Consider the following 12,260-nt stretch of genomic DNA (forward strand, 5'->3'; position numbering starts at 1 on the left):
TTGAAAAGATTTCAATGTTGATAAAGACAGAAACTGCAAAAGGAAAAACCTACATTAATCCTACAATAGCAACAAAAGTTATCAATGCTCAAACTAGAAAAAATATTTAAAAGATTTCATTCTTGATAAAGACTGAGAAACTGCATAAGGGAAAACCTACATAGAACATATAACAATTCTTTTAAAATGAAAATGAAGCTTGATACATGAATCCTTAAGAATCCCGACCATTCAGCATAGATCATTCAAGATTTTAATTTATATGGTAAGGTATATGCAAGTCGCTGTGAGAAAAAAAAAACCTGATTATAGCATTAGCTTAAGAGAAAAAAAATTATATTCTAAAGCTAAGGAGCTTTCCAATCTATTAGAAAAAGCACAAAACTAGTAAATAACTTCCAATAAAATTTATTTCGATCACATCTGATGTTTATATTGCTTTTTCTCCCAAAGCTCTGATTACCAAAAAAATGCCCAAAAAAGGGATTTTGACGAAGGAAAAATCTATTTCTGGGGAGAGACCTGTGGCGCCCGGTCGCCACAGGTCTCTCCCCAGAAATAGATTTTTCCTTCGTCAAAATCCCTTTTCTGGGTCGATCTGTGGCGCCGGGTGAAAATGTACCAGAGAATGCCTTCCAAGCCCAACAATAACTAATTTAATGAGGGGAGAGAAACAACACCATGTAAAGAAAATCATAAATAATTAAGGTAAACAAACATGATAACAGGGAAGCCTCCGAGTATCAGAGGAAACATGCTACAAAACTGACATGGCTAAGAATATCCCAACCCTATAACAACGGTAATCAATAATAGTTACAAACATAACCTAATATGTAATAAACTTAGGGCTAACGAACCACCAAGGAAGCGGCGTCGTGGTGCGAGTGGCGGGTAGGAGGGAGAAGAAAAGAGATGGATGAAAGGAAGAACAAAAGATCACTGGGGAGAGATACGGCTCCCAGCTGCAACTGTTGGGTATTTAAGAGCCTGTAAGTTCATTAGATAGTGGCGTTTGAAGACCATAGGAGATTCCCAACCCGTTAACTTTATAAGGTCATCAAAGTCCATCTTCTGGGGGAAATGATCCCGGATTGGCTTGTTAAACGAAGTATAGGATCTATAGCCTAATACCACGTATGGGAATGGTACCTCCTTGTTCTCTGATAAACAAGGGGCCAGACGATCGGGTAGCAGTCGTGGCTAAAAAGGCCCTGAGAGTGGTGACCGGACATAGAAAAGTATCTTGGAGAAGAGGAATAACTTTCCAAGGGGACCACCTATTTTGGGGGTTAACGGCCGAATCATATTGGCGAATTGTCGAGTCCCTTTTGTCTGATTCGATGAAGAAATCGTTTTCCGGTTCAATGTTCGAGTCTCTACGAGCTGCCAACTTCCTGTAGTCCACAAAGTTAGGGTTTTGGACATCCTTGAGTAATATGACACAGTGAGTTTGGAATACTCGGGTCAGTTTGAGGAACGGGATCCGGCTGGGACGGAGTTTCCACTCGAGGAGGAGAGGAAACCAACTGTTCTTGGGCAGTGAGGTGGTACTAAAGCCACTGCGCCCCGGAAGGAGCGCAGTCGGTGTTAAAGTTTTTAGAAGATTCACTGGGAGAGATAGGGAAATCTTCCTCTAATGGTTCCAATCCCGGGGTAATGCGTCCATGGCATGAGCCCGAGGGTCCAGGATTGGGGTCACATAACAAGGAAGTTTGTGATTGATCTGAGATGTGAATAGATCTACCTGGATGCCTGGAACGAACCTGAGTATCCACCGGAGTGAAATTCTGACTCCAGGGAACTCGTCCTGGATAGTGAGCCCGTTCTCACATCCTGGCCTCCCGCTAGGTGAGGTGCTGACAGGAACCAGTTCTTTTCTGTTGCCCAGGCGAAGAAAGTGACCAGGATCTGATTCAGGTTGGGTGACTTGGATCCTCCCCTGTTTCCGTAGTGTACCTCGTCTGTGCTGTCTGACACTACTCTGATGTGGGTCGACCTCGGAGGAGTCGCTCTCTTCAGGGTCAATAACACTGCCATGGCTTCGAGAACATTGATATGGGACTGTTTCATGGCTAGTGACCAAGAACCTGAAACATCTGATGTTCGGAGAAATCCCCCCATCCACTTAGAGACACGGCTGAATGGAATGTCACTTGTGGAGGTGGGAATTGTAGAGGAACCGCTTTGGAGAGGTTCTTCGGTTCGGACCATGGGCGTAGTCTCATTTTCCCGACAGAGGGGATCTTCGAGACCTTGTCTTCTTATAGGTACTGTAGCTCTCTTTCTCCAAAATCGATTGATGTCTTGAGTTTGGCTTTTATTAGGAGATCTGTTACTGAAGTGAATTGGGAAAGGCCGAGGATACTTTCTAGGCTCTTTGGACACCTGTTTGTGCTTGAGAAATTCTTGATCTTGGAACCTATTCCTCTTACTTTTGGAAGGGAGAGACAACGTGTGCTTCGAAAGGTCCCACTGAATGGCTAACCATTCTAAGTGGCCTGATGGTCGCAGGCGAGACTTATGGAGATTGACCCGAAATCACAGGTTGTCGAGCGACCGAAGTAATTCCTTCGTAGCTCTGTTGCCTTCTATGGCCGGCCGGGCCCAAATGAGCCAACCGGCCAGATAAGCAATGATCTGTATCTCTTGGTTCCTGAGTTGTTCTAACACTGCCTCTCCCAGTTTCGTTGTCCAACCTTAGAGAGGACACTCCGAGGAGATAGGGACCTCTAGATGGAGCATTCCTTCCCAACTTCGATACCCAAGGGTGGAGCCAAAAAGAAGGATTTTCACCCGGCGCCACAGATCGACCCAGAAATTTATCAATGATTTTAACTCCTTTCAAAAGATATATTCTCTTGGTATAGTATTGAAACAATTTAGCTGTAAACACTAAGTAGCATACTAAGAATTTCAAATTCAGTTTCTCCATAGTTGTTGTTTTGTCAAGGCTTGGGCCCCGTTTCAGGTTATGTTAAGAGTTTATAGCATTTCAAGTTTGTCTTCACAATATTTCTTTCAGGGATTTGATTCTCAAACTTTATATGAATGACCATATCAAATATATTTCTTCAGTGTGGCATTTAAACACTAAAAGGCTAGGTGTCTAGTTTCAGTTTCATCTGAATAGATGCTCAAACTACCTATCTGGAGCAAAATGACAAAGTTTTACCAATGTGTGCACTGCTAGCGGCCTGAACTTTAAATAAAATTTTAACATGGAAGTCATTTACCAGGATAAGTATTCAATACTATGGGCATATCCTCCAAAATAAAATGTAGCCTATGATTAGGGAATTATAAATATATTTTGTTCTTTTACCAAAGCTTGGGGCAAACAAAGAACATTCACTCGACATTACGATAAAGGAAACCACCTTGACCTAAGATTTAGCCAAATCAAACCACGTTCTACTTAGGTTGTGCAAAATGAAAACTTTAACCAAATTAAAAAGGGAACAACTTTATGCTATAAAAGGAACACTTCAACCAAAGATTTTAATATATACAAATTTATGATTATAAGGTAGGTAAAAAAAAATGTATCAAGAGACCAAAATAAAAGCCTAAAACTGTCATTTAACTACTACTTGGTCGGTAAGAAAGTAGTATGAGGCAAGTACTCCATGTTGGAACAACTGTCATTTAACTACTTACCACACTGAACCAGCACGTACTGCTTGTGCATATACGAGGGCCTTATTCAGATCTTTGGTGATAATGCCTGAAGCAAGCCCGTACTCTGTTTCATTTGAACGTTTAATCACTTCATCCAGCGTCTTGAATTTAAGAATTACTTGTACAGGTCCAAATATCTAAAAGAATAAACACTGTTACTGACACTGCAACAAATTTTTATAAATATATGTGTAAATCTATATTGCAACCTCCCTTGTACAGTATCATGGATTTCCAAGGACAAATAAGGTTCTTACTTTCCGTTTTCAATTCTTTGTTAGAAATAGTCATTTTTGGTCACATAAAAGCTTAAATCTATAGTTGAAAAAAATTAAAACAAACATACCACAAAATTCTGTTTCTACTTAATGGCTTTTTAGCTATCGCCTGGGATTTGAATCACAACACACATGATAACAGACTGTAATACAGTAAAAATATATAGTAAAAATATATTTCTGGGCTCCGACCTGTGCCGCCCAGTGAAATACTCCTAGAGCACTATTTCTAAGGAATATAACTGCTATATATTACCAGAGAAAAAAAGCATAGGAATGCCAGGTTGAACCCAGCTCGCTCACCTATATAAGGTGTCGGTATAAAATACTGGGGCGTGATAATTCACAACCAGAGGTCTCGCACTATTTAGATATCTCCTCTTCAAAATCCCCGCCACAGCGAGGTGCCGATCAACACTACTACCACTAACCCAACCCACGCCAGTGACGTCACTCCTTTATAGCACTTGTTGTTATTAAGTCCAACATGTTTTTTCTCGTGTTTACCCTTGGATTTATCATTATTTTATAGTCGATGGCCGATTCCCATGATACCCCATCGAAGTTAAGTACTTTATCCATGAGTTTTAGCAAGATTGGGCAGTGTAACCTCTGTTTTTATTAATTGAGAAGTGTTTATATATGAACGGCGTCCCCGTTCTTACCGTTCATGGTTCGGCTCTGCCCTTTCTCTCGTTAGTTCGTCCGTCATTAATATTTGTTCGAACTTTTAGGAGTTTTTTCCTTACATTTATATAGTACACCGTCTTTATGCTTTCATCTAGAATTAATTTTATGTTATCCTATGATATCAGTGTTAGCGTTTCATCAAGGAGTAGGTTATGTTGGTATGCCTGCATTCGTGCATGTTGGTGGATTGCGTCACCTTTGAGATTGTTTCGCTAGTTCTAGGAAGACGACCATCTCGCTTATTATTATTAAACCTTTTAGTTTTATTACGCTCCACCTAGTTTTACATTTGGTTCGAGTGGGACTCTCGCGTATTTTGTTGTTTTTACTGTTCGATCTACCGCTTCAGTAACTAGGTTGGTACCCCTGCTTTCCATCTGCTGATGGCGTCATGCTCCTCCCTTACCACTCGCCCGAGTCCCTCTCTCACCATTTTATTTCTGCATGCCTAACCTTACTTACGTGATTTCGCTTTTAATTCATTAATTATTTTTATGTATTTGTGCATTGATATTATATTTATTGCTTTACTCCGTTATGATCATATTTTTGGGATTTTCATGTCATGTTGAGGGGATCTCCAGTTGGTAGCCCTGTCTACCACTACGCACTGGTGATTCCCCGGTACCATACCCCCCCCCCCCCCCACAGGTTGGGGAGGCTATTCCATCCCCCCCTCCTCCAGTGTACACCCTTCCTCTCACTCGATGGTTGTTGGTTATGACATACGGGTCAAGTATGCTTGTTCCTCAGTCTTCCCTCAACGTTCCGACATATTGAGGACTGAGTGTACCCACGGGGTGTGACTTGGTCTCATTCATTCATACCGGGCGGTTTCGTCTCCTCCCCTCCCGTCGCCCCGATTGGCCATCGGTCGGGGGAGGGGGAGGGCCGGGACCACCGGGGACTATCACACGTGATTAGTCGGTATGACTGCACCTTGGTGTAACTTTTGCTTTTAGCTATGGTTGTAAGAATGAGCACTTATATTAGGAGTGTCCCCACCTACGGTACCTCCTGCTATTATCGTCCGCATAGGACTTATTAATATCCCATATCATTATATTATATTCTACATGAATCATTACCTTCGTCCCGGTACCTCCGGTTGGGTAGTGGGGGTTCCATTGGCTCCCCCCGCGCTCTCCCGTGGTACCCTCCCGTCATCAGACATCGGAGCCTCCAGGCTCTTAAATACAAGATCTGTTGACACTGACACAGTTTTGATTAATATCCTCCCTCCGGGAGCCCTATTCAATTACAGACATTAGTTTTAGATCATAACTGGAGTTTTCTATTTATGTATTTTAAGGATGTATCTTAGGTTACTTTAAGTTTACTTTAAGTTACTTTAAGTTTACTTTACCAACCCTGTTCCCCGGCCTCGGAGGCCCCGGAACTAGTTTTGATTATATTTATTCATCACTGTTTTTTGCATCCTTTTTCATCCCTTTTTATTTTATACCTCCCTGGTAATGACGGGATGGTATATTCCTCGCTATGACAATATTATTTCATTGATAATCTTAACTTATTACGGAATTGTTTCAACAATGTCTGTTAATTTTTATAATTTTTTCCCCGGTTACTATACCGGTTCGAAATTTTGTTCATAGCCTTTTGTCCCGATTTCATATCGGTCTATTTTAAGAATCCGGAACACCCGGATCTTTTTAGGTTATTAACCTATTATGGGATACTCGCGTATCTGTATTTTATTCTATACTTCCCAAGTAGCGACGGGATAGTGTATTTCAAGCTATGACAATATTATTTCATTGATAACCTTAACTTATTACGGGATTGTTTTAACAATGTCAGTTTATTTATAAGTTTTTCCCCGGTTACTAAACCGGTCCTAGAGTTGTTCATAGCCTTTTGTCCCGGTTTCATATCGGTCTACTTTAAGAACCCGGAACACCCGGATCCTTTTAGGTTACTAACCTATTATGGGACACTCTCGTATCTTTATTTTATTCTATACTGTACTTCCCAAGTAGCAACGGGATAGTATATTTCTCGCTATGACAATATTTTTTCATTGATAATCTTAACTTATTATGGAATTGTTTTAACAAAGTCAGTTAATTTATGATAAGTTTTTCCCCGGTTACTGTACCGATCTGAAATTTTGTTCATAGTCTTTTGTCCCTATTTCATATTGGTCTAATTCAAGAATTCGGAGCTTCCGGATCTCTTTAGGTTACTGACCTGCTATGGGATACTTATGTATCTTTATGTTATTCTATACTTCCCCAGTACCGACGGGATAGTATATTTCGCGCTATGACAATATTATTCCATTGATAATCTTCACCTTTTATGGAATTATTTTGACAATGTCAGTTAATTTATGAAAAGTTTTCTCCCCGGTTATTATACCGGTCCGAAATTTTGTTCATAGCCTTTTGTCCCGGTTTCATACCGGTCTATTTTAAGAATTCGGAACACCCGGATCTTTTTGGGTTACTACCCTACTATGGGACACTGTAGGTGCCCCTGTCGTTACTATCTATAATTATAACTTCGGATATATTATTTTGGGATTTTCATTTTATTTCCTTTGTGATTGATCGATTTAAACATTTATTCTCGATCTATTTATTTTACATTCCCAACGGAGTTACCTTGTTCATTAGTAACGATATACCCTCTTTCGGAGCTCGCAGTCTTCCATGACTTCTACCTTGGCGACTCTTTAGATCTGGGTTGGCGGGTTTGCCTGGAGTGTCAGGGCAAAGAGACCCTGTGTCTCTTCCTTTTAGGGTTTTCAAGGAAGCACGTGGCTGATGTCGGGCCACGTCCCGTTGTCCCTAAAGTTAAAGCTACCTGCCAGCCCTACCAAAGACTCACAGGTCTTCCAAATCACCAAACCAGTTAAGACTTCTCTTGGGTCGAGAGCGAAGCCCGGCCTGAAACCTACGACCCCGGAGGCTCCCTTCGATCCGGCAGCCCTTTCAAGATTGATGCATGGCCTCTCGTGGCATGGTTAGTTTCAACCTGACCTTTCATTAGAAGAGGCCAGCGACCGATCCCAGGGATGAGGTAGAAATTTATTTCTATTTGAACAAGATGTTGTGCTGATATTTATCCATATATATACATACATATATAATTTACGGACCTCTGTAGCTCACTGGCTCAAACCTCGTGTCACATACCGAGTCACCACGAATTATAGGATGGAAGATTCCTGGTGCCTATGTGAACTTGACAATTGAATGGAATTATTGCCCATTAGGGGGAAGAGAGAGCGCTAAACCAGATAGCCTCATACAGGGTCTCATTTGTTATGGGCTACCTCAACAGCACAATATATCATCCCGGATGCCTCTAAGCTCCCGGAATTCGTCGAAAGCAATCCGTGGAAGGGGGCCTTGCGCTCTCCCTTCAAAGATGGTATGTTAACCATCGAAGGGTTTGGCACCCGGACTGTAGAAGATTTTGAATTCTACCCGCCGGGTCTACAGTTCCCTCTCTCTGGTTTCGCAAGCCTTACCGAGGAGACACTCGTAAGGTTTGACAAGGTCCCCAAAGAAACCAAAATGTATCCAAAGGGGCAGGCTCAGTCCACCTGGGTCCGGCCCTTAAACGAGTGGGAGTGTGTTAACACTACGTTAACACCTCACAAGAGCCCGTACACGATGTTTCTAGTGGAGGAGTAAACCCCTACTCCGTGTGTCACTAAGATATCGGACCTTGCTCAGCAGGCAATAAACGAAGACAAGCCGTTACCGCAGCTGAAGGAAACGCATCCGACCTCCCTCCTGTCCCTGGGGGATCACGATTGCTGGACTAACGCCCCGGCGACCTTCACATCGGGTAAATTAAGCGCTGACTGTGCTCCCATTCAGTTCAGTGAGTGGCTACCCAGGCTTCCGGAATCCCTGATATGCCTCGAGCTCGAAGCCTGTATGCGCCTGAGTAGACCTATCAACTCGGCTACAATGGCAGAAAAGACCTCTTTAATGTATGAAGAAGAACCACCTTTTAAGGTCTTGACGAAGTCATTTCTTCAAACCTTACTGTCTGATTCCTACGACTTCTTTGCGGCCAGACGTCGTTGCTGTAGGCATGTCTTGTCTGAGGCCACTATCAGGCATGAGCCTAACAAGCTCATTAAAGCCCCAGTCTGGAGCTGCTAGGGTCAATCAGAGCCTCAAGGTTCGATGGGCTTAGTCCCCAAGCACAAGTTCGAACCGGCCAGCAACCAATCTCGAGGTAGAAAGAGTCTAAGATCTTTCCATTCCTTCCAAACCGGCGGTCCCAACAGGTGGTTCAAACCATCCCGGTGGCACAAGGGAGTCAACCTTTCACTTCGAAGGGTCAACCCCAACAGCAATACGTGCTGGTTCCTCAGTCCCAAGTAGCAACTACCACCTATGCTACTTCCCCAGCCCTTAGGCCCACCTTTGAAACTCAGGGTGCTTTCCAGGGTTACCAGCGCCCCAGAGGCGCTAGCTCGAGAGGAACTTTTCGCAACAGCTACTCTCGAGGCCGAGGAGGTAAATCCGCAGCAAATCATTGGGAGTTCTCAGGTAGGCGTAGGACTTTACATCTTCCGGAACCGTTGAACGTTCAACATTTGGCTGGACTTACTAAATATACAGGCCAGAAGTCTCCAACAGTATTTAAACGCCACTGCTTAAAACCTCTGGAAGCCTTATATTTGCTACAGTGGCAGCAGGGAATGTGATTCCTCCTGAACATAGTGAACCTTAATCAACTGTCTTGCTATCCTCTTACCTGTTATTTTGGATTTTATTTTACTTCCTCAGGTATTGTTCCAAGCTTTGGGACCATTTCTCTGGTACTATTTCACTGGGCGGCACAGGTCGGAGCCCAGAAAAGGGATTTTGACGAAGGAAAAATCTATTTCTGGGCGAGAGACCTGTGCCGCCCAGTGAACCCTCCCTTGACTTCCCTCCCAACATGGGCCCCAAACCTTGGGTGCTATGAGGAGTGACGTCACTGGCGTGGGTTGGGTTAGTGGTAGTAGTGTTGATCGGCACCTCGCTGTGGCGGGGATTTTGAAGAGGAGATATCTAAATAGTGCGAGACCTCTGGTTGTGAATTATCATGCCCCAGTATTTTATACCGACACCTTATATAGGTGAGCGAGCTGGGTTCAACCTGGCATTCCTATGCTTTTTTTCTCTGGTAATATATAGCAGTTATATTCCTTAGAAATAGTGCTCTAGGAGTATTTCACTGGGCGGCACAGGTCTCTCGCCCAGAAATAGATTTTTCCTTCGTCAAAATCCCTTTATTGTATTGTACAATACTACTTGAAAATAATGTTCCATAATGAATGGCAAACTTATAATTTAAACAGAAGTGTTTAAAGCAAAATATCATTCAATCCAGCTCAAAATATATATATAAATTTTATTCTAAATAAAAAAACCTTAGCAATCAGATTCTCACACCTCTAAGTAAACTTGCCTCTACAAATTTATGTACTGAAAAATTACTTACTAAAGTTTACAAATCAGATACAGTTCGATGAATAAAAATTTCAGAATCTTAAAGCATAATTTCTGCACTGAAATACATCAATTTTAAAAGTAATGTGTCCTTTTCCTAGCTATAAAAATCAGTCCTTTAAATAGGGAATATGCAGGAGTTGAAATGACTGATGAATTACTTGATGAGGTAATAGATGAAAGGTGGAATAGCTGGAGGAAATGTAGGGGAGGGTTTTGTGATCGTAGGATGCCAATAAAGCTAAAGAGCAAGGTCCCGTGCCAGGTTGTGAGACCTGCAATGTTGTATTTGTCCGAAACATGGGGAACTAAGAGGAGAGAGGAGAATATTATTGGAGTAACTGATATGAGGATGTTGAGGTGGCAATGTGGACTTACTAGAAAGGACTAGAAAGGATAAAGTTAAGAACAAACATGATAGAGGCACTCTCAAAATAGCACCAGGTTCAACAGAGGTGAGAGAAAGTAGACAGAGATGGTATGGACATATAAAAAGATGAGAGGAAGAACATCCGTCAAGTTAGATGATGGACATGGGACTACCACGTGGGAGAAGGTTAGGTAGACGAAAATTGCGATGGACTGACTGTGCAAAGAGAAATATAAGAGTTAAGGAAATGGAAGAATGTGTTTTAAGAACCATTACAGCAACCCCAAATGGGGACAAGCTTGTAGAGAAAGAAATAGTAGTAATTGATGAAAAGTGGTAAACACGGGTGAGAAGCTCTGCCTCTCCACCTGTTGGAAGAATGTCACTTTTGACCTTGCGTTCAGTACTGAGAAGGATGATCGAGGTGGGAAGTTTAATTTAAAAAGGTCTCTGGTTTGTATAGCTTTGGAAAATAAAAATTACTTGAATTTATTTGTTCCTATGTGTATACAAACTATTTGTCCTTTAAAATGGGGAGTCTCTCTGATTGATGGGTTGGAAGTCCCAAACTGGTTGGTTATTTTTCATCCATGGAAATGTCATCCTGCCTGGTCTCAAACGGAGATGACTCCTGCAACCTCCCCATCTGTCTGTCGTAGGGATGAGTAAACTTATATGGCCTGACCTGACCAAGATTGCTAAACAGTTAAATTAGGGATCCCTTCCCTAAAGGGGATATCAGTTCGAAATAATATACCTGGCGTATGATGACCAATGGGTTGACAAATTCCACCATCATCCCCCTCGTTAGGGAGGATGTGGGAGACAATTCTTTACATTCTAAAGAATGAAGCTCAGAACTGTAGCCTACCAACATCAAGTCAGATCCAGCTAGCACGCTTCTACCACTTCCTCCACAAGAGAGGAGGCAGAAAAATGGAGAAGAGCCACTCATTCTCACTTGCATTCCAAGCTTCCATCTATACGTTACCATAGACAAGATGCTTCCTGTCCTGCATAGGAGCTGGGCTGGCTACACAATTACTTGAGCAGTCACTACAGGACCAAGTATAAAGGCATCAAGGGACTTGTGGGTATCCAGTATTCTTGTATGCAAAAAGCTATGCATGTGGCTTATACCCCTGACTTTGTGATCTCTGGTCCTAGCTGGTACCTCGACCCTCTCAGGGGCTAAGGCACACGCTTTATGGATTGTCCCACGAAACCAGAAAAATAATGTTTCTTGACACCTCTTTCTTGTCCTCTTTAGATAACACTGCAGAGCCCTCACAAGCCACAAAAGCAACTCCTCTCGAAACTACCCAAAACTTCACATAGAGAGGGGATGGAAAAAGTCTAGAGACGAGTATCTTGCATCGACAGGTTTACGGTTTTAGCCCTGAAGCCAGGCACAAAACTAAAAGAGACCTCGTTCCACTCCCGTGTGGGTGACTGTAAAGAGAGACCTTGTAATTCACTTCCTCGCACCAATTGCAGAAGGGTAGTAGGACAGAATGCCTAATTCCTCAACACGGACAAAATGCCTAATTCCTCAACACGGACAAAATGCCTAACAGACATAATGCCTAATGAACAAAAAGCCTGATATACAAAATGCCTAATGGACAAAACGCCTTCCAGCCAAAATGATCTTACTTAGCCATTTTAAATAAATTATTCGAGATTAGTAAAGATCTTACAGTTAAAACCCATATAACTACCCAACAAGCTGTTGTTCATTTTATCTAGTATTTT

At 42.3% G+C, this 12,260-nt stretch overlaps 1 protein-coding gene across 1 annotated transcript in view; it reads right to left on the reverse strand.

The window, feature by feature from the left end:
• LOC137660219 (aldehyde dehydrogenase X, mitochondrial-like) overlaps window positions 1-12,260 on the reverse strand; it is a 56,724-nt gene that overhangs the window by 8,096 nt on the left and 36,368 nt on the right. The window contains exon 10 of the mRNA XM_068394935.1: window positions 3,661-3,818. Coding sequence (XP_068251036.1) covers window positions 3,661-3,818 — 158 coding nt within the window. The remainder of the gene's footprint in view (window positions 1-3,660; window positions 3,819-12,260) is intronic.

This window comes from Palaemon carinicauda, chromosome 20, assembly GCF_036898095.1.
Source record: "Palaemon carinicauda isolate YSFRI2023 chromosome 20, ASM3689809v2, whole genome shotgun sequence".
NCBI lineage: Eukaryota > Metazoa > Arthropoda > Malacostraca > Decapoda > Palaemonidae > Palaemon > Palaemon carinicauda.